Genomic DNA, 23921 nt, shown 5'->3' with positions numbered 1-23921 from the left:
AGGTAAAGACAGCCAATGATGACAAGATATTAAAGGTGTGTACGTTGGTATATAAAAGGAGAGGAACGTGGTGAGAGGAAAGGTGTAAGGAGTAAGGAGTAAGAAGTAAGAGGTAAGAGGAAAGGAACAAATGAAAGAATGGGGCAAAGTCAAAGTATAATCCAAGAGTCAAACGTCTTGGTATCGTTCGTAAAGCGGCTTAACCGGCAGTAATATTTTATTATACATGTGCTCGTCGTGTTTCATACCACGTGACATCAATTATTATTTTACTATTATAATAATTAATTACTAAACAAATGGCCAGTTACGTTGATTTAAAAGCCGACTGGGCTACTCTGTGCCAAGAATGTCCTGAATGCTGGTCGGCATCTGGTGAGTTTTTATTTTTTTTTATTTTATCAATGGGTTTATTGAGGGGCAATATATATGAGGCTTCATATATTTATTTAAGAGGTTTTGAAAATTGTTGGGTCGTTGAGACCTCGGTAATTGTCCTGATTTCTGGACATTTTATTTATTTAAAATGTTTACTTTAAACTTTTTATTTTTTACTGAGTACTGAAGCCGGTTCGAGAATGATTTTTATGTGGGAAATTTTTAGTGTATTTTGTAAACGAGAAATTCAAGTTTTGAAATAATATATTTTATCGCGTGTTTATTTAATAGAATAAACAGTCATAAGATTGTTATTAATTTATGTTTTTGTAATGGAGATGCTCGAAAGTACGGGTCCCATTAATGCGGTCTAATTGCTTTTATGAATGCAGATATACGTCACGATATAATTTCTATAATATATATTTATATAAAATATATATATATGGATATACTTTCTTGTTATATTTATATTTATAATTATTACAATAGCAATTGGATAATAATTATAATGAGGTAAAATGAGAAGGGGTATTTTAAGTAATTAAAAATATATATATTTTATATGAATTATGAATATAGTAATTAATTACAATATAATTTCTAGATAGTACTTGCGTATTCAATTATTTTCATGTAATTAAAATATGCTAATTCGTTACACGAGTCAATAAACTTTATTGATTTTTTTTTTTTGAATTTTAATTAATATTTATTTGTTTATTTTTTATGAGTTTTTAGAGCCAGTAGAAATTTTATTTTTAAATTTTATTCTTTGGAGATTGACGTAAATTATTTACTTGCAATTAATTTTTTTGAATTTAAAAAAAAAAATAAAATGGCGCCAAAAAATACAAAAGTTTAATGTGTTGAATAAAATAATTTTTTTTAAATTTCAAATATTATTTTTAAAATTAAATTATTGAATTGAAAAAAAAAAAAAAAACAAAGGCCAATTTTTGTAATAAAAAACCTGAAATTTGAATAAATTATCGATAAAACTAAAATAAAATTTAATAGGCAAAAATAGCAAATAATTTTTTAAAGTCACCGTCAAGTCCAAAGTCCACGAATTAATATTCAAAAAAAGTAAATCCATAATTCAATAATAAAATACATATGAGCTATTGTGGTATGAATACAAGTGATAACAACAGATAGATAAGAAATGAAAAATAAAAAATAATTAGACCCGTACAGTGGCGCTCTCTCATTTAGAATGTCTCGATAAATTTATTGCGGTCTATCGAGCAAGGTCGTCATGCAATATCACTCCACAGTGACGGAACAAAAAGCGGCGGCTTATGTAAAAAAAAATACTTGACTAAATAATTCCCAGGCATTTAAATAATCAGTGTCCAAGTGACCGCTGCACTTGACTCGCGGAATAAAACTCGAGCCTCAGAAACCACAAGTTTAAGTTCAAAATTATAAGCAATTGAGCGCCATCGCTGGGCGCACTAAAAAATTCAAATAAAATTCAAAATTCTGTCACTCCCCCAACTATTTTGTTATTAAAAAATTAAAAATTACCGCGCAGTCGCATCAAACGCTTTACTATCTCCCGTAACATTGTATTGATCGGCAAAAATCACCAGCGCACTGTATGTATAAATGAACTAGGGCGTCGCAAGTGCGTTTCGCGTCTCAAATAAATTACACATATATTTCATATTTTATAAATAAATATTCAGAGCTTTAGCAAAAGTGTTTGTGATGTAACAGTAATTAATAGGTAATTATTTAAAAAGTTTAAAGAAAAAAAAAGACGGAGGATCTGTTGACTTTTGACATCCGGTGACCACCTGGCAGTTATTTGCTCCGTTAAACCAACGATTGGCTTTCATTTAAATAAAATAATATTTTAAATATTTGAATAAATGATTTAGTAGAGAAGGTGGTATTGTATTAAGTAGTGAGTACTTAGCAAAGAGTTGTGAAGTGTATTGAAGCTAAAGATAAAAGTACACGAGGATAAATAATGAAACGAAGTGAAAGTAGATTTCGTGACGGAAAGCGGAGCACGTATTGAAATCATCGAGACGTTAAGGAACAAGAAAAAACGGCCTTACCTCCAGCTAATATTTTATCAATAACCAATTATTGAATAATTGTCAATTTTTTATTTTATTTTTATTTTTTTTTATTTGTATTTAAATTATTTGGTACGAAATCGGAGTAGGAAATTTAGTCGATGCTCCGGGACTGAGACGAGGAGTCAGGTGGTTCACCGGGGTCACGGCTCGCGAGCAACGTCTATAGTCCACCGAGTATTTATATTATACTTGGATTGAGTTGCATTGAGGTTTGAGGCGGAATTGAGAAATGGAAGACCTCAGAATGAGTCTCACGGCGTCCTCATCTGTCAATATTCGCAGTCTTGACGACGAGGAAGCTGATCACAATATGCTCCAGGGTAAATTTCACTCGTTTATTATTTATTTATGTCTATTTTATTGTTATTATTATTATTTGTTTGCTGCTAGCCTTTGGTAGTCTAGTTTTCTTGATAAGATAATATGCTGTTATTATTTATTTTATGTTATTAAATAATTATTTATGTAAGAGTAATAACGACTATTAAATTTTAAGTTTAAATTTTTAAATAATCACTTATTGATTTTTTAAAATTTTTAGTTTAAAAAATAATTAAAATTCGAAAAAAAAAATAAATTTATAATTTATGATTAATAAATTTATTTTATATATTTTATATATTAAGTAGAAGAAAAAAGTTAAATATCTAGAATTTATATCGATCAATAATTCAAAGTTTATCATGACGACGGGGGTTCGAGTTTCATTTTAATTAAAATAATATCAATTTCCCCTTGCTCACGAATGAAAAAAATAAGTTTCACTTTATCAATGCTATCAATACTATCAATACATTTATATACTTATATCAAATCAATAGTACATTAAATAATCAATAACTACTTGCCCCTACTGCGGGTTACCATTTTTTTTTCTTTTAAATTCTACATCTCATATATAATAGTTTCTAAAACTCTTATCCATAATTAATGGCCCAAGTACTCATAATTACTCCGTATTTCAACACAACAATTAATTTTAATCCAACACATTAACGTTTTTTTATTTTTATTTCATAATTACTTATTTGAATTATTATTACACTGAATTAAGTAAACATTCTTATTTATACTACAATTTTTTAATTGCGTAATTTAAATTACATTACTATGCCCGTAATAGGACAATTTTAGACACCAGTCCCCATTTTTTCAAAAATCTCTCATATATTCTTATAAATTTTTTTTTTATCAAAACCAATCAGAAATTTCGTATTTTTTATAAAAACAGACATTTTTATCAAAATATTTTTTATCTAATTACCGGAAGTCCTTTTTATTCGTCGATTTACTCCAGAATCTAAAAAAAACATTTTTAAATTAATTTCAGTCTTGGCGCCATTTTTTTTAAATTCAAAAAAAAAAATCAATCAATAAATTGATCAAACAAACATGAAAAAAATATACATATATATGTATAATATACATATCAGTGATATTTATAACAATAGTATGATGGAAGAATAATAATATTAAGAACAGTAAATTAACTGTCATTGAATTTATTTAATTAAGCATAAAACGTTGACTGATTTTAGAAAGTATTCTCATTATCTTGACTTGACAGACAGATAATAATCATGTAGACCTTAACCTTCATGATAATTATTATCATTACGATATTTATCCATTTGTCTATAAATATATCTAACCGTTCGAAAATCACGTTGATAAAAATTAACGTCAAAAAATAATAATAACCGTGATTACTATGATTATTATTATTATTGTAACATGACTGGTAACAAAATAGAGAAAACTAAGTCCTACTTATCTTTCTACAATATGATGTACGATTGATACAATCAACATATCATCTCAACACCCTCGTTACTTCATCAATACGGCTTCATTCAGGTGTCTCGTTCATGTCTGGCATTGTCTTGCCACAATAAAAAAATTGCTAACAAATATCATTGCGGCTCATTGTTCATTGTCTTCTCAAAAACTCTCTATTAAAAGAAATAATAAACAATATTTATGATTATGTTTTTTTTTTTACAGTTTTCATATTTCGTTTCGCTGATTTATAACTTGGTAAAAAAAGTTATAAAAAATCTGAAAAATGGTTTTACCTGTTCGAAAACCTTAAAACTTTTCGTCGTTTTCGAGCTCAGAGTCTAGATTTTCTATCAAATCTCTTAGACGACGATCTCAACCAAAATTAAGGCATCCGTTGGATGTTTAGAAGCCTCGGGGTATCAGAGAATTTTTCTGGATGAATGCTAGTACACAGAAGTAAAGGAAAAAAATTTTTTTCTCAGCAACGAACTCTGATTCTAGATTTTCTATCTATTAATAAAATCTTGACTCAGTTTTCGAAAACGTTCGTCTTGAAAAATATTTTCTAGACTCAAGAGAACTTTTTTTTCTGAATGGGTTTAATTAGTGATTGAAATTTTATTAGAAATGGATAAATATTTAATGAATAAATTTAACAGTGATTAATTAATTTTAATTAGCGATGCTTCAGTTTGTTGGCTGGCTAGATATATTATAATATGTACATATTGATGAAAAATTTCGAGGTGAAAGTCTATCTTTTTCTTATATGGTTGATAACCCGATACGGATAGAAATCGACCCCAGTTTTGTTTCCGTAGTTTGCTTTATATTTTTTCTTTTTTTCAAACATTAAGACAATAACTCATTATTTTTTTTATCGATTGTTCGTTTTAATCGGGACTTTTTTTATTCATTTCTTTTAAATGATTTGCATGTAATATGTATACATAAAGACGTTTTTTGTTTAATCAAGTTATGTGGAGATAAAAAGCTGAGTATCATAATAAGAAAGGTGTGAAAGTGCATACAAGCACGAATAATTCGAGCAATCGAGTAATTGGTCACTAAAAATAATCACGGTATATTATGTTGTATTGCATGCATATCGAGGTTACAGAGTTAAAAATCGCCAATAGAAACCATAATTTTCAAGAGATGCAGACATTTCTCTAAACAATTTAATTATTTTTGTCATGTTATCTTATAACGTGAGAATTTCGTGTTAAAATTAATAAAAAGAAAATAAAAAATTCTGTAATTTTATTTACAATTATGTCTACATGACTTCTTATGCCTCTAGAAACTCTTTACTGTCAGCTAAAACTTGTAAATAATTATCGAATTTGAATATTTAAAAAAAGACCGCGGGCTGGACTCGAACTCTCGACCTGTTGACTGGGTCAATATTTATGATTCATGACATATTGGAATTATCTAGACAGTAATTGACTAGATAGAATGTAAATCTGATACCCAACAGTTCAAAAATTTTTAAATTTCCCGCCTAAAAATTATGAAGTTGTTGTCTCATTTAAAATGGAGCTCAATATAATTTAACGAAAAACTTTTGAAAATTCTTTTAAAATTAAATTAATATACCAGATTTCATTAAAGGAATATGTGAACATTTTAATTGAAAATAAAAAGCGCATGTGTTCTATTACGGATATAGAGACCGCGAGCTGGACTCGAACCGCGAACCGCCGAGTTGTTATCTATACCGTTTTAATTTATATGGCATATTAAGATTATCAAGACTCTAATTGACTGAATAAGATACTAATTACACTATTATATTAACTTTATTGTATTTCTCTTTAAAAAAATAAATTTTTGTAAAAATAAAATATGATAAAAGTAAAGGCTAGTTAATTAAAAAAATTACAAAATAGAATGTATTACATATATTAAAGTGTAGGATGTCGGAATTCACATACGCCCGCGAATTAAAATAAATAATAATAATAATAATGTGTAAGGCAGAACAGGAGCAGTGACATGAGTTTATAATAGACAAGACAAGATCTCAGAACTTGAGTTTATTATACACATTTCACTTTCCCATTCACATATATGCTTAATCCTCATATCCATATGCATATATATAATTCAGATAAATTAATTTAATTCCTTAATAAGATATTTTGGTATTCAAATTTTTTGCTTCCCTATTTAATTACAATCATAACTTTTTTCTTACTCCATTCTCACCTTTTTATTCGAAATATTAATTTCCGGCGGATGTGCAAGGCCATTGTTTTTTTAAAAGTCCCATTATTGTTTACAATTTCAAGTACACGTTAACATAAATAAAATAATAGTCAATTAAAAAGTAAATAAATAAATAAAATAAATATTTTAGTTATAATTTTAGCTGAAGCTTGAGTTTAAATTTAAGTGTCCGTTAATTTTCCCGTTGATATATATGGATATAAATATATATATGAATACATGTAATTAAAAGGATAGAGATTTGTATAATAAAATAAGCGCAAGGTGAGTGAGTACGGTATTATATACAAAATAACGGTATCATTGGGTACTGTATGCTAGTTGATGACGAAGGTATGCCTCTACTCACAATAACTGACTCCTGGCCGTGCCCTATTCGTGCTTCGGATGCCGATCCCGCAGTATCTCGTTTGCTCCTTGCCTACAGACTCACATAGTTATCTTATATCGTATACTTTGATTATTGCACATATAATATAACTATAGTTTTATAGATATTACGTTTTTTTACTCGTCATTAAAGTTTGACCTGGAACGTAAAACACTCCAGGACTTTAATTATCCTGGTAATACACTAGGTCAATAATCGGTCAATTAATTTATTTCCTATTAAATTTAATGACTTTTTCGACAGGAAGAAGGTTTTTAAGTAAATCGCTTTTTAAAAGAGAAAATATTTAAATAAATGTGAATTTTTTTTTTTTACTATAAGTCGAGACATTTCTAATTTAAACAATTTTATTTTTGCAAATTTATTTTAATGGAAAAATTCATAAAAACTTTTTTAAATTTTTTGAGCTTAAAAATTTGACTTGAGACCGATTTCAATACAGATTCTCTTTATAAAAATTTACATAAGAGCTCTTGAATTATTGTAAAGTATTTTTTCAGCGGGTCTAAGCTATAATATAACCCATTGCAGAAATATTATATAAAATTTATTGCTAGTCGCTCTGTGTTCCGTGTAATCAACAACATTGATGTTGTATATCATGTATGATAAAATTTTTTATTACATCATTTAGTAGGTACTTATTTATCGTAACTTTATTTCTAATAAATGACAAAAATTATCGACGACATTTTTATTACACTTTAAAAAATCGGTAGTGATTACAGATTTCATTTAAATTCAAACTCACTCTGCCGCTCAATTTCCGGAGCTTAAAAAAATTATTCTGCATATGGAGTAAATAGGGAGTTTATTTTTCCAACGGAGTAATTTCGGAGTGATCTGGATTTAAATCCGGATTTAATCTGCGTAAGATTTTTACCGCTTATTAATAATAACCGTTAATTAAAATCAAATTTAATAGAAATTTAATTTTTTACAATAAATTAACAGTTTGTACGGTAATTCGTATTTTATAATAATCTATTATTCGATTATAAATTAAAACATTATAATATTTTCTAGATATCAAAACAATTATATATAATTATAATCACATTATAGGATAAGTTAATAATAATGATAATAATAATATTGTTTATCAAATAATCCGTAAAATCCGAGAATACTTTCGTGCCCGGTAAAAGTGGGTATTCAGTACGATGATCGTCGTCTTGTTACAATCGATGCGTAATTTCTACCTTGGTTTTGTACTGCCGACGCTTCTTATTCCATGAACAGAGCAACGATTTCTCTAATATAACTTGAGTCCAAGATCAATCACGCCTTGCAAGCACGCGATCCTTTTATGTACAAAATGATATATTTATATATATTTACTCCGACAATTAGATGATCAATCTTAATCCGCAATTAGAGAATATTCACTGCATTGATTTTTACAATCAATGCACAAATAAATCGCTATTTAAGCCCAAGGGAAAGTTATTTCCGAATATTTTGTTTTTGCATCTTTTTAAATTTAAGTCGACTAGTAAAAGTTTTTATAAAAATAATATTAGAATCCGTAAAACAATAAATTGCAGTGGTAAATTGTGATGACACCTCTGTTGGTAAGATTTAAAAGATACTGTCAAACAGCGAAAGTATTTCCTGTTCATCGCTGGTACTTGGATCTTTTTTTCTTCTTTTTTTCTTCTTAAACAACATCTTACATTACATTACACGGTATCTTCACTTTTAAATTAATTTATGTCAAGTCTTCTTCATATGAGGCATTAAAATTTCTCATATATTTTTTCCCATGTCTTGTCATATTTTTTTTTTTTATTAAACTTTTATTTCCTTTTATATTTTTCAATTGTACGTTAAGACGTTAATTTATTTTTTCAAGTGTTTTGTTTTTTTTTGAGAAATTTTTTTATTATTGTTATTATTATTTTTTTTTTTTTTTTGGTGCAATGTAAGGTAATGAAAGACATGATAATAGTGTAAATTTACATTTTAACAAGAGAATAAGAGGAGTCACGACAATCCAACACGCCGTGTCACGTTTCTATCGTGACGATTTTATTTATTCACTGAATTATAAACCGTATAAATTTTTTCATGCAAAAAAACAGTAGTAACGTTGTAATGTTGTTTGGAAAGAAGAAATTTAAAACGAGGAAGTTTTAAGTACGGTTATAATAAATATTGTGGTTATTTATTATATTGTTTGATATTTTTTAAAATTTTTTTTCAGTCTTGTTTTGATGACTGTACAAAATTAAAATAAATAGATGCATTATTAAGCGTGCAGAATTAATTTATATCATTTTACAACCGCGGAATTTAAAGTTGGGTCGCAATTATTTTAATTATAATTATAAATACCAAATTTGGTCAAAATTTGACTCCACAGTAATTTTACTCCCAAAGGAGTTAATATTATAATTTTAATTTTTAACTAAATAAATTATTTTTAATAATTTTATCTCCGTTAAAAAAATAATAATTTAATAAACCTTAGACTTTAGTGAAAAAAAAAAATTTCAAGTCATAAATAATTTTTTTCAAGGTTCAAAAAATTTTTATGTCAGTCATTGTAATGAAAATAATAACAGTGTATCTTATATATAGTAGTACTGTCCTCGCCCTATCAGGTACCTTGAAAAATCACAAATCACTGGTACACTGCAACGTCCTTTGCACCTGCTCAGCATAAAAATAAAGAAATACAGCAAATAAAAATTTTTCACGGTTTAAATTCTTAGCAAAATCTCGGCAGCTACTTTAAGGATTAGGACTTACACAGCCTTAAATAAAATGCAAAAGAAAAATAATCATTTTTCATTCCACAATTTTGGTGACATATTTTCGAAACTTAAATTTTGAATCTTTATGTAAACATTAAATTAAATCACTTAAAAATAAATTACTGGATTCATAAATCTGCTGTCAAATGGCTTTAAAATTTAAAAGTAAATAATAAAAAAATTTTTAGTAATTATACGTACCTACATATCTTTAAACTAATGGTCATGACAATAAACGTTTGCGTGATGATTCCTCATTTAAAATACATCAATAATTACGCGACGTAATCTTTTGTTATCCAGTCGACGTGTAATCAAGTCCTTTGGCGTAATGTTTTTTTATCTGGCAATAAATGACTAATAGAAAAAAAATTTTAGGTCTATACAAATATATTTATACGAATGTCTGTACATAGACCTTGTGATTAAGATGCAATTAACGCTGTGCAATCACATTAGACAGTTTAATCACTGTTATTATCAATCGGCTCCCACATGACTGTCTGTTTGTTAATACATTAGTATTTACAAATGTAGGACATTAAAAAGAATCATTCACACTTGTGTTTTTTTTTTAAATTATTTTTAAGAATTATATGATAGTATAAATTTCTCTAGATGACATTTCGTCAATTTTTTTATTCTTTAATTTATTTGCATAAACTTTCTCTCTAATAAAATAATATTAAATATATATAGATAAATTATACATTAATATTCAAATGCAAATTGAATTGAGGATTTGAAAAGTGCTATAAAGTTCATACTTTATTGATTTATTATTCTAATAAACTTTTTATTTTTGATCCAGAATAATTTCCATGAGAATATAAAAAAATAAAATAATTTTTTTTTAACAAAAGGTCGCAGTTCCCTTCATAGAACAATTTTATAATTACATAAATTATTACAGTACACAAAGATTGTATAATTGACGATACAATTTTCCCATACTATAGTAATTTTGTAATTAATCTCGGTTTTATCATATTATATAAACAATAAATTTATAATGTTTGTATTGTAATTTTAAAGCAAACATGCGATGAATATTTAAATATCTTTTCATTAATAAAGTGTTTGCTAATTATTAAATCAATTTTTCGTTACAATTTTTTTTTGCTGTAAAAAATCAATTGAATATAAGAGAAATTGACTGTTTTGATTACGCGCGTCAATACACGTGAAAAGTGTTTTTATTTATTATATATTTTGTTATTTATATAAATTCAAATGATTTTCTTCTTATATAATACATTTAGAAGATTGGTAATTTATGTAGAATGAAATTAAATTTCATCTTGGGCACGTGTCGATTCGAACTATCCGTTAGGGTCAATATAGTTTCTGCACTTGGAGATCTTTGGACGACTCTCTAATATTTTTACGTGAAAGTGCAACAATACATCTTGCTATTTATTTGAAAATGGTTATTCAATGAAATTTATATAATTTTACTTACAACTGAAAAAAAAGTAACCCCATCTCAACGAAGTAAAAATGTCCATCTTTATATTTGAAAGATTCTCATTCTTTTATATCAATTTTTCCTATCGAAAATGGTAACTATTTTTGTCCTAGATGATAATCATTCTTAGATCGCAAAGTTTACAAATTTTTCAGGTTTCATAGATATTGCTATTTAGCTGGTAACTATTACTAACGACAATAATGAATATCATTATATGAGAAAAGAATAATTAACATATCAGATTTACAATGATTATCGCATATAATATGGTAATAATTTTCTAGTGCAAAATGCTGATGGTTATCATTTTTTTTCAGTGTGTAAAGTATAAAATTTCGAATCAATCGTCATAATCGTTTTCATCTTCATAAATTATTTGACGTAAACAAGTGTATGCGCTGTCACTGGAATAAAAAATGCGTTCAAGTAAACTGCAACACCTAAAATTAAATAGAAATGGACAACTTACTTGAACATCGATCTAAAGACTCTTCTAGAACATTCTGACCAAGTCAAGTCACCACGAACTTGGTTGGAGTCCATTATACAACCACTTTCGCATCCCAGTTCTTGATCAGTCTTGACTCCCAATCTACAAAAAACAATTATCTCTAAATGAAGTTATCAAAAACATGAATTATCTACTGCACACCGAATTCTTACAATGAAGCGACAGTGTAGGCAGCACTATTCGTAAAAACATGATTATTCACTGCGACTCCTCCTAGTGAACGATGATTTGAATCGTGTTCAGTATTACAAGCGAAGTTATTCGAACTATGACGATCATACATACAGTCTTCAATTTTCTTCGACGAGGTCAATTCGCGGCTTAATTAAACATAATTAAAAATTACAACTTTTAGCAAACTGCCCTAACTCGGGACACAATCCTTTTACTATTTTACTTACTGCGACATAAAAACAAATAAATCATAGTTGAAACTTTCAAACTGATCAGCATTATCATTGAACCAATTGGTCAAATTTTTTGTAAAAGAAGGAATAAGATAACAATAAGTTCCTTCAACTTCTGTCGCTGATTGCCAAGTATTTGGTTTCTAAATTAAAAATTGAAGACCATGATAGTGAAGAATGATGATAAAAAAAAATAAATAATTTACTGTTGGTATGACGACTCCAGAAATAACCAACTTCCACTTGGGGTTGTCAAGTTGTCCAAAATATTTATCGACTTTATTCCATTTCCTCAATACGTCATTAAGAATATCTTGCTCTGCTCTGTTCTCAACTAGATCATACCAATCAAGGACTACTAATACCTTCAGAAAAAGTGTTCCTAGAAGAAGTAAGAACTAATTTGCTTATTTCATTTTATTTTACTTAGGAAATTATTTACCGTTGGATTTGTTTTCCGGAAGACGATAGTAGTTGTAAGAAGGGGATGCTTCAAATTTCTGATAAAATAAATTACTTGTATATTATAAAGAATATAATATTTATTTCTTTACTTACGTGCACTAGACGACGAACTTTTAAATAATTATCTCGTGGATATTCTAAATAGTAAACTGGAGTATATGGTCCAACTATGACGCCTTCAGTTGATGTTGAACGTTTATCAATCTGTATATTTTTAAATTGCCATTTTATTAAATAATCAAATGACAAAAATAATAAATTCATTTTTTAAATTTTTTACCGAGTGAGAATAGACGTACGATATACTGGAGAATGTTACCAGCGTTATTAATTTAATAATTAAATTATCTGCCGAACAAAAAATATGTCGATTATTTGTTATTCATTTTTGAATACTTATAATAATTTTACTCACTCATTTTGATGTCCAGGATTATTAACTTGGATTTTTTAAAACTTAGATGATCTTTTTAAATACTGCGTGGTTGTCATATGCTTAAATACTTAAAAAAGACAAAGAAATAAAGTAGGAATTCATTAAATAATATCGATTTAATAGTTTTTTTAGATAAAAAAACTTTTAGTATTTGAAACAAAGACAATTAATTAGTTCGTTATGAAATAAAGTTATTAATAAAGTTGATTTACTACGCAGTTTGTTACAGTATATATTTTTTTTTGTAAAAAAAAAATGTTTATAAGATTTCTTAAGATCAAATTTGAGTTAAAAATTTAAAAAATTTTCTCCTTGTTCACATCAATTGTGGAATAATAAAGAGATGGTATATACAAATATATAAATATATATAAATTTATTTTCTTTTCCCGATTAATAAATTATGCTTTCTATCCCACGCGAGGAAGACATACGGGACCCCGTTCTTACAGAATGTTTTTGCACAGTACAATCGCATCCGCGTTACTTTAACGTGACTATAACAACACTATATAATAATAATAGTAATAATAATAACAATAACAATAACAATAATAAACATAATAATATTATCTACACACTAGAAATACACTAGTTACCTTTATACTTTTCTCCGACACCTCGTTTACTTTTGTACTGTCTAAATTCCGTGAGAACTGTCTTAATCACCTACGTTTATCTCATCCAATAATTCTTTTAGAAATTTTATTGCAGTATTGCCTATCAATTTCAAATATCACCTGTTGCTGGGTATCGTTAATTTAACTCCGAGTCATTAAAAGTTAACTCCTCTCTTACATAAAACATACATTTTTTTAAATACACTTTTTAAAAACGGAGTCAATGCGGAGTTAATTTATTGACTCCTATATAAACATAAACAGTAATTTTTATATTTAACCGCTTGGTGCTAAAGTTACTTCCTAAATTTAAAAATTCAGAGTTTCAGAGAAATGATAAATAACTCCGATTGACTCCGGACATTAGTATACTCAAAATATCTATTTTTAATAATCTGTTGTATTTGAATCTAACAGGTCATTCGACTAATTCAAAATTATTCACTTATCCAGAGTTAGATTCAAATATTTAACTCCGTGGAGTTAAATTTAAAAATAACAATTTATAATTTGTTACTGCGCAAAATTATAAAAAAAATTGTTTTTGAGGTCAGAGGTCATTGAATTGAAGTAGAGTGAAATTGACTCCGTTTTGCAGTTACATTGACACCAATTATCCGTAAGGTTAATGCAGTTTCGGGATTCCATAAAAATAGTCAAGACTCTCATATTTCAAGGTGAAAGTTCATCAACACAGAGTTCAAATCATTGAATACATTTTACCTAGATGTATTTGCTTATATATATATATATATACTATATAATTGCCACTTTTAACCAAAAATTCCACAGACCTGTATTATGTCGATGGTCACAGAAGCGTAGACTCCATCTAATACTTAATCGTGATTATGATTTTAATGACATGACTAAAAATTACTTACATGCGGGATAAGTTATAAAACATTGACGGGTATACTTATTATGAAATTAATATGAGACATAAATTGTGCATTTCCCGTTGCTGAAAAATATTAAAATAAAGTATTGATAAGGACAGAAATAGAACTCCTGAGTATTCAGTTCATATATATACATATATTAGATATAATAACGTCGTTTTGTCATATAAAATGTACGTTCTTGGGTATGTTAAAATGTATATATGTGTAGTCCTTGATTATATTTACGTAACGTATAAAGACAAGTGTATTTGAAAAACCGGTTGCGTGAGTTATGCTGAGAAATCGGTTGTTCACTGTTGCTTAAATGAGGACAAGATATGTTTTCGATCATAAATACCTATATACATCATATATATATACATATACATATAATAGATTTATCTATTTTTAGCAACTGTATTATTTTTTTTTTCAACCGAAATTACAAATTTTAAAAATTGATATTTTAATTTTAAAAATTTAATACAAAAAATTATGAAATTTTTTTGAATATTGAGACCAAATTAAATCATTAGTGGACTTTTTAAAATTTCATTGCATGTAAATAATTTTTAAAATAAAAAACCTAAAAAAAAATCCCGCGATATTTGAAAATTTGAATGTCATTTTACTAAACTGGATTTTAAAAAATTTTTTTCCCGCTGATTTTTATTTAAAAAATTATTTTCTAATATCCAGAACAACTTGAACCTAATTTCGTTCCTAGTTACTGATTAAAAAATGAAACCGGCGTCACTTCCTATATGCGATAAAACATTGATACTAAAAGTCTACTAAAGGTCTATCTGGCAAAGCTGCCATTAAATAAAACTTAAAAAATAATTAAATTAGATAAGTTTTACCCAAGATAGTAAATTTAAAAAATGATAATCTAGATGAATGTACAACAGGTAGTTTTAAAATGCCAGTGCAGTCAGTAAGTAGGGACAGGTTTAAAGAGAAAGGGCTTCAGGTAAAATTCAGGTGGGGGAGTAAAGTAACCAGCAACTCTAATACTCTAGCAATCCAGTACTATACTACAGTATATAGCACAGGAGTAAGTAAGGAGTGTAAGCCATCGCAAGGAGGATAAGTGAGAATAAGGATAAGGATATTTTAGCTCGAGGGGATTTTCTGCTGGCTGGTGTAGAGTTCACGGCATTCACTACTCAGTTCTGGCTGTACTGGATCTACTCTGGGCTCTGGACTTTGCCATCTTTCCTCACTACTTGCATTGCTCCTACTTGGTACTGATACTTACACTGGATATCAACTTATTCTCCAGTTACCTCAGTCGCAATTCTGCCGATACGGACGCACTACCGAGCATCTCAAACCGGTCTATGAAAGTTCGACTTTTACTCCCATTTTTGTGGTTTTTCTTTTATTTTAGAACTTTATTGTTAGTATTGATGTTAAATAATTATTAGTGGTATTGCTTAACAATAATGTGAAGGTTTAAATATTTTAACTCATGCTACGGTTGTTGTAAAGTTTTGAATTTGTGGTTTTAAGTTTAAAATGAGTGGTCAGAGTGTTGATGTTGTTTGGGAACCACCTCAGTTGAGTTCATTGGACTGTTGGGATTATTCTATTGAGTTAGCATGCCTTCAAGGTCCTGAAGGTAAATTTTGAAAAAAAAAAAAAAAAGAAAAAAAAATTTATTTTGCTCCAAAATAAAAATAAATTTCTAAGCGACTTTTTAAAATTCGAGTAAAATCTATAAAGTTTATATGTTTTTTTTATATCAAATATATGTAATATATTTTTAAATATTCATGAGATATATAAAATTAATAATTATAAAATAATAATAATAAACTTTAATTATTATGTTTATGTAATTTATTATTTTCATATTTTTTTACCTTGTGAAATATTAAATTGCTGTGTATTGTCGTGTATGATTAGATATTACATAAATAATTATTAAAATATATGACATTTTTTTTTATTTCATTCGATTTGAAAAAAATTTTTCTCAATTTAAAATTTATAATTATTTTGTAAAATAATAAAAAAATTTTGTAATGAAATAAAATAAAATTACATAATGAATTTAATTCCCAGAATAACTTTAAAGAAAATGAAATAAGTATGAGGAATGCAGTTTTAAATTTTTTATTGCGCTGGAATCCCAGTAATTTTAAAAATTAAATTTTGCAGATCTTCAACTGGCAGCAGAGCTGGGCAAAACACTTCTGGAACGCAACAAGGAACTGGAAACAAACCTGAAGGCTCATCAGGCGACGATTGACGAGCAGGCTCAAGAAATCGAGGTGATTAACCGCATTTACTTTTTTTTATTTATTATTATCACTACCCGCGGCAAACTTTTATTTTTCATTAAAATAAATATACTAATAAATAAATTAGCGCGGGTAATATATAAGGCGATGAATCAACGTGGGAAGTTAACGAGGTGACTTTCAGTTTTGTTCGATCACTTTTCATTTTTTTATTGAGCCATCAATTAAAACCGCCTACACGTTTATGGAGTTTTTAAAAATATATTTTTCGTTGTAGCGATCGAATCTGTGAATTACCGGTATACAGAGCGTAACTTTCATTCAGGAAATTAAATTAATTACAGTGTTGTACACAATTGAGTGATGCCATCTAATCATGTGGTACCACTTCCGCGACTCACATCATCATTACATTCTTAAGCTATTTTTATTTTTTATTTAATTGCACACCTTAAATCAAACCCATTTGAAGTATGATCTATTTTTCTACCGATACGCCGATCTGTAATTAAATCTTCCGTATATAATTTATTTGCTTTATTTCTTCATCAGCTGAGGGTCTGTAAAGAAAATAACTGTATTCAGATTTTTTTTTTCAAACTTTCCCGCTCATTAATTAATTAATTTATGAGTAGAAAATTTTATACGTCAAGTAGCGGGAGTGAATTTAAAATTTAAATATAAATTCTATTCCAATTTAAATTTACTCAGAGTTTGGGAGTAAATTAAAATTTTTTTAAATTTCTTCAAAAGTATGATCTATAGATCTATTAAATAATAATTATTAAAATATTTAATTTACAGTATTTAAAAAAACAAAACGCAGCATTAAGAGAAGTAACAGACTCAAGATTAAAAGTTTATGAACAATTAGAAGTTAGTATTCAAGACTTAGAACGTGCCAATCATAGACTTGTGGTCGATAATACGGCCAATAAAAAACTTGTCAAAAGGTATTTTTAGTAATTACTATAATTAATTAATTAACTATTAAATTTGACGGTTAATTAATTGGATAATTTATTTTAAAGCCAATGTTTAACAATTGAAAACCTCGAGGCGAAATGTGAAGAGCTACAAAAAACAATAGACGAATTAAAAACGCAGTATGAAAACTATGTGCGTAAACAACAGAGTAAACAAAATGGAGTAAAGGCACCTGGGGAAACGTCCTGGACGACCGTTTCACATGATGGCAGCATACACCAGGTAATTAAATTATTTAAGGTTTGTTTCACTAAAAAGTATTTCGAATTTAAATTCAAAAAATGAACCGTGATGATTGGCCGATACAGACAGCTGCAAAAAGCCCGTCCAAGACGTCACCGGGTGATTTAAATGCACGAGTGAATGGAGCGGATGACGATGAGGTGAATGAGCTGCTGAGGCAACTGCAAGAGACGCGAAGTCAACGAGCCAGAGAACAGAAAAAAGTATCTGAGCTGAGGCAACAACTCGAGGGAATACTTAAAGATAACCGTGCACTTGAAGAGCAGCTCAATGAGTGGCGCAATAAAGCTCAAGATATGAAAAACTTACAGGATGAAATTAATACTTTGGAAGAAGTCAGGTAATTATTTTTTTATTTTAAAAATCCCGCGTAAAAAATTCAATTTAAAAATTAATAATGAAAAGTTTAAAAATTTTTTTTTTTAAATTTAAAAATAAAAAATTTTTATTTTAATTTTGAAAAGACAAGGAAAATTATGCGGTCGCTGTTTACGTGGCTACGACGTGCGTCCTCACGACGAATTATCTCTGATGCTGGACGCCGAAGAAGATGACGACTTAAGTCTAGCAGAATCTTATCTCAACAGTCAACGAGATTCCGAGATCTTAGTAGAGGTACTTGAGTTCATTTTGCTCACTCTGATATTCTAATACTCATACGTCATAACACTAGTGTTTTAATTAGTCTTATCCTCAGAAATAAAATTTCGTCTTAATCAAAATAATAAAGTAGTTTAGGTGCTTGTTAAGCGAACGTTTATTTACAGAGTTAATCTCATAAATTTTGTTTCCTCCAGGACACACCAACAACAAAAACCACAAACTGTAAAAAATTAACAACACTTAACAACAAAACCAAACGGTCATTAGTTTATTGGCTATGGAATGTTGTCACTATGACATGCAACTCGTCATTATTTAAATACTTTTTGGACCCGTTCAGCCACATAAGATATTTTGTTAAAATCATCACTAGACCATTCCAATTGCCAGTTGTTATTTTGAATTATTTTACCCCATATTTTTTTGTTAAAAATTATCTTAATTAATCGTATACTTTTTTTACTCTAATCTTAACAGTTATAACTAATAGTTAACATGCTTAATTACTTTTTATAATTGCTTTAGTTATTTATTAGTTGTAGTTATTATTTTACTACAGTACTTACTACTTATTACTTATTACCAGACTGTAATGTTTTAAATAACGAGTGTTTATTTGAATTTTTTATTTCTTGCCGTAGTGTGTCTAGTCACTTATTATTTTTTATACATATTTTGTATAAATAAAATATATAATTAATACTAAACAATTATTTTTTATTTTTAATTTAATTAATTTTTTTTTTTTAAATGACTAATTATTTATTTTTATATATTTTATAATGAAATTTTTTGAAAATAAATTTCTGTAATTAAAAAAATTTTTTTCTTAATTTAATAAAATAAAACAATAAAAAATTTTGTTTAGGATAACGAACCAACAGATAATGATTCGAAAGAACCACCAAAACCAGACTCAAACCCGTACCGAGTATTAGTAGAAAAGTACGAGGCTCTATTAGAAGTTCAACGTCAGCCGGTAGCCCGCAAGAAGACATCAGCAACGACTCCACCCTGCATGTCTCTCCAAGAAGAATTAGAAATGTCTGGAGACTTCAATAGCCTCCAAACAGCACCATCGGACACTGCGACCGAGCCCAAGACCAACGGGTTCCGTCGTTATAACAAAAAACCATTTTCCGGAACGCCCACAGACTTCTCCGAGGCGGAAACCTCATCCTCTGGGTTCTCCGACGAGACCAGCAACAAAGAAACGCAAACTGATGGACGACTTGGGTCTCTGCTCTGCTCAATAGCCGACGGCGAGGACTGCAAGTTCAGTATCTACGACGACAACAGTCCCTTCGAAAGCAGGTTCCGCAAGACACCAGAGTATCGTCAGCTTTTCAGCGAAATCTTCTGTATTCTCAAGCGCGCAGCCGAGGCCAAGGACGAGGGAGAGAAACTTCCGCTGCTAGACAACACAGTGACCGCGACATCCCATCGCGAGGACCAAAACCCAGAGCAAGATCAGTCTCAGTCCCAAGACCAGGATCAAGACGACACCCAGAGTGTTCTGTCCTCCGTCATCTCCTCAGTGGTTTCCGAACCAGTCATTCGCGTCCACGCGTCCACTCCCGAGAAGGAAAACGACAAGAACCTCGGCAGGTCTGAAGCAGTCCCCAGACATCCTCCGCGACGTCACCACCTCGACTACTTGTCAATCCAAGTTCGCAAGAAGAACACCGCCAAGAAACATCATCGCAAAATTTTCAATGAACAGTCCGATGTCAATTCGAACTCTAAAATAAATCAGTCTCAGTCTCACTCTCACTCCCAGTCTCACACTCAATCCCAGTCGCCCTCGCCGTCGAAACCCACCCGCAGAATAAAGTTCCGGCCCCTCACCGCCGCAGAGCAAGACGGCACCAACTGGAACGGCAACACCATCCACGTTTTCGCGAGCCGCAATAAATCCGAACGCAGTAACAATCGATACTCGACGAACCATAATGTCAAAGACCATAATGGTTCGTTCGATTACAAAGAATACAAACCCAGCAGCGCGTCTGAAGAAGTTGCGAGACTCAGACGTCTTGAAATGTCTTATGCTGAGGCACTTCGCACGCCAAACAAATCCAAAGCAGCCAATTGTACTCGTAGATTCTGAGCATTCTTTGTCAAAATTTGTTAATTAATTAGACCGAGTGATTGTTGTTTTAATTATTTATAATTTATGACTTTTTAAATATTAATATTTCTTATTATTATTATTATTATTTTATTTTATTTAATTTAGGAAATTTCAGTATTTAATTTAATTATTATTGTAAATAATTTATAAATATTTAAGTTGTGTGAGTGATTTTTAAAAAAATATTCAATGCGTTTTTTATTTTTAAAGTTACGAGTAAAAAAAAAATAATGAAATTGATAATTAAAATTTTATATAAATTTTTTTTTCACGTTTAAAAAATGTGCCATTAATATGAAATAAAAATAATAAAACGTTTATAAGTAATGGATTTAAAATAAATTTATTTGTGGATGAAAAACTAGTATAGAAAAAAAAAAAATATTTAAAATGTGATGTAGCTTCAGTACCAAGCCAGACTAATTATTATAGCGTTAGCTTTTGTATTTTGATTCAATAAAAAAATAGTACTCATTATATTGTTTATTTTTTAATTTAATTTAAGTAGAGTGACGTCAGTTTGATAATTAATTAATTAATTAATAAATAAATCAACTTATTGGATTTATTTAAAGACAAAAAATTTAAATTTAATTTATAAATTTATTACAACATTTAGTGTAGAAAACAAAACGTAATTGTACCCTTGGTTGTATGGAGACTGGATTAATAATTATTTAGTTTTTTTTAAATGGAAAGTTTGAGGTTTTCAATTATGGCAGTCGTCAAATAGAGCACGATGTACTGCACCTAGACTCGGCTGGACGTAACTAGTACTTCCCGATCTTCTTGATCTGAAATTTCAATTTTAATTTGAATATTAATTTGAATTTATTAAATATTAATAATTATTTGTAACTGCGTATTCTTGTAGATAATTAATAAGGCACAAGAATATGGTAATTAGCAACTGATTTTTTAAATTTTCATCTTTTTGACGCTTATTAATTTTATTAATAATGTATTGCTAATTAATATTATTAATAAACTTAATTATTAATCATATTAATAATGTGTTATTAATAAACTTATTACTGATATTTTTCACCAAACTTGCGACAAAAAATTTAATTCCCGCCCTTCTAGGGGGAAAATTAGCGCCATTATTCTGGCAAAGGCAAAAATTTTAAGCTTTTAGACGCAGATCCTGAAGGAAAACCTGCGTATAAAATTCTTCACCAGATCTGTGTCTGAAAATTTAAACGATTTCTTTTCCTTCATATTAAATCGCAGGAATACTCGCGCTAAATTTTTAATGATAAAAAAGCATATTTAAATTTTCGCGGGAAATTACCATAATTTATTTGAATTTTTAAAACTTTAAGTAAAAGACCCAGTACTCGATTAGGAAATTAATACCCGATCACTATCGATTTGTATATTTATAATTAGTAAGTATAGATATATAAATATATGAGATCGAGTACTGGGTCTTCTACTTCAAATAAATTTAAAAATTAGCTCAATATTTATTTTGAATAAATGAAAAAGAAAATAATAAAATTATAAAAATATAAATAATTAGCAGGAAGTTGTAAAAAAAAATGAAAATTAAATTGGAAGTGTAAATTAAAATAAAAAAAAAAAAAATAATAGATAGTTACTCAGAAAGAGGTCGTACAGCAGGAGCAGTAGGGTTGTTCTTCGGCCTGGGATTGACGAGAAGACACTTCATAGGATGACCATCAAGCTGCCGGTTGTGGTAAGTCTCCACCGCCTTGGTAGCATCCTTGAGCGTCTTGTAGATGACTTCGGCAGTGCCGGGGCGCACCAGTCGTGAGACCAGAAGCTCTCCTACGTCCTCAAAGAGCTCCTTGATATCCTCCTGCGTGACCTCAGCCTGCAGATTGGACACGACGATCCGGTATCCCGTGGTCTGGGACGTCGTCTTGGTTCTCATCACTGGTTTCGACTTGAGATTAGAGTCCAGTCGCGATTTGACACCCGGCTGTCTTGAAGACCGGGAGTAGTACTTGTCGTCATCATCATTCAGATCATCGTCGTCATTGATGATTGTCCTGGACTTGCTTCCGGTCTCGAAGCTCCAGTCCTCATCGTGATAAGCCGGCTCTATTTTTTGTGAAGAGACCAGAGGCGTCCGAGTGACGACTTTCAACTGACGTGGCCGTTCTATTTCGCTGGTTTTGCGCAGCGATCTCCCGCTGGTTCTCGAAGGCTGGATGTTATTTAATCTACTGGCACTACTACTACTACTACTGATATTTGGCTGCTTGCTAGTCCAGTTGTTGAGGTAAGTCGGCGCTGAAGAATTCTTGATATTGAAAACTGGCGGTGGTGGAGGCGGCGTCGACGCATACTCGTTATTGACCGTACGTCTAAGAGGTATTTCCATAGCATAATCATTCTGATAGTCGATGACTGGGTCTTCAACCTGATAATGATCAACTGGTGGACGATAGTTTACAGTCCGCGTTACTGTTGGCCCACCAAGACCAGGACCAAGACTCCCTACACCCGGACCCATTCCATGTCTGACTCCATGCGCTATCATCCCCGACCCAGGTCCAGGTCCATGTCCAAGACCGTGTCCAGGTCCTGGTAATCCATACCCACTCAAAGATCCAAGCAAAGGTGGAATTTTATTTGTCGTCAGCAGTAATTTTCCATTGCGACCGGCTTTGCGCGAAATATTACCGCGAAATGATGAACTGACAGGTGTCTTCTTAAAATTAGCGCGTAATTTTTCTAATTTCAAACGCGCGTCACTCTGCTTTGCTATTTCTGCTAATTTATCACGTGCGTCTGTCAACTTAGCACGATTTTTTTGAATTATTTTCATGCGCGCATCTGTTATCACCTCGGGTCTCTTGATGCGATTAGCAGGGACATTCTGACGTTGTCCTCTGGCTGGACCATTTCTTAATCTGATGACAAAAAATTCAAATAAATATTTATTGGCAGCGTCTGTCATTCAAAGGAAGGTCTGGATGCTGAATTTGAAACAGTAAATAAATAAAATAATTATCTAAATAAGCTTACCCGCCACGATTGGGTTTTGAAGCTGTTGCTCGCGGTAATTTTTTCTTTTTTATAATATCGTCGAGAGCTATATCGGCCATATTATTTTTTACTTATATATTCTGAGTTTTTTTTTGTCAACGAGCCAATTAATTGACAGTTAATTATTACAGTTTATTTTTTATTGTTAATTATTTTTTTAATACAATAATTATTGTAATTAAAGAAAATTAAAATGGAGTAGACCGACATTCACAAACACTAACGATAAGGCAAGCTGAGGATTATTAA

The 23921-nt window shown here is 29.6% G+C and overlaps 3 protein-coding genes across 6 annotated transcripts; 1 reads left to right on the top strand and 2 right to left on the bottom strand.

Annotated features, from left to right (window-relative positions):
• Positions 1-135: 135 nt before the first annotated feature.
• Positions 136-21109, top strand: LOC103572089 (cerebellar degeneration-related protein 2). Of its 3 annotated transcripts, none has more exons than XM_008550500.3 (7): positions 136-375; positions 16602-16714; positions 17489-17637; positions 17716-17893; positions 17980-18254; positions 18379-18529; positions 19386-21109. In XM_008550500.3, exons 1-7 carry the CDS (start codon positions 300-302, stop codon positions 20625-20627), a joined length of 2184 nt encoding a protein of 727 aa, XP_008548722.1. In that variant the 5' UTR covers positions 136-299; the 3' UTR covers positions 20628-21109. The 3 variants fall into 3 exon arrangements, with proteins under 3 accessions (XP_008548722.1, XP_008548721.1, XP_008548720.1); XM_008550499.3 differs by lacking the exon at positions 136-375 and adding an exon at positions 1667-2794; XM_008550498.3 differs by lacking the exon at positions 136-375 and adding an exon at positions 15124-16059.
• On the bottom strand, positions 10397-13015 carry LOC103572088 (uncharacterized). The gene is made up of 9 exons (XM_008550497.2): positions 12911-13015; positions 12776-12843; positions 12589-12699; positions 12473-12530; positions 12237-12412; positions 12025-12173; positions 11776-11943; positions 11582-11704; positions 10397-11516 (listed from the first exon to the last, which is right to left on the bottom strand). The coding sequence occupies exons 1-9, from the start codon at positions 12912-12914 to the stop codon at positions 11453-11455; spliced, it is 921 nt and encodes a 306-aa protein (XP_008548719.1). The 5' UTR covers positions 12915-13015; the 3' UTR covers positions 10397-11452.
• A 93-nt stretch (positions 21110-21202) lies between the features above and the next one.
• Positions 21203-23921, bottom strand: LOC103572087 (uncharacterized). 2 transcript variants are annotated; one of them, XM_008550495.2, is made up of 3 exons: positions 23652-23921; positions 22256-23536; positions 21203-21445 (listed from the first exon to the last, which is right to left on the bottom strand). In XM_008550495.2, the coding sequence occupies exons 1-3, from the start codon at positions 23729-23731 to the stop codon at positions 21361-21363; spliced, it is 1446 nt and encodes a 481-aa protein (XP_008548717.1). In that variant the 5' UTR covers positions 23732-23921; the 3' UTR covers positions 21203-21360. The 2 variants fall into 2 exon arrangements, with proteins under 2 accessions (XP_008548717.1, XP_008548718.1); XM_008550496.2 differs by having other exon boundaries at positions 22273-23536.

The sequence above is a fragment of the Microplitis demolitor genome, chromosome 2 (genome assembly GCF_026212275.2).
Source record: "Microplitis demolitor isolate Queensland-Clemson2020A chromosome 2, iyMicDemo2.1a, whole genome shotgun sequence".
NCBI classification, from domain to species: Eukaryota; Metazoa; Arthropoda; class Insecta; order Hymenoptera; family Braconidae; genus Microplitis; species Microplitis demolitor.
This window is presented reverse-complemented; position numbering and strand designations above follow the sequence as displayed.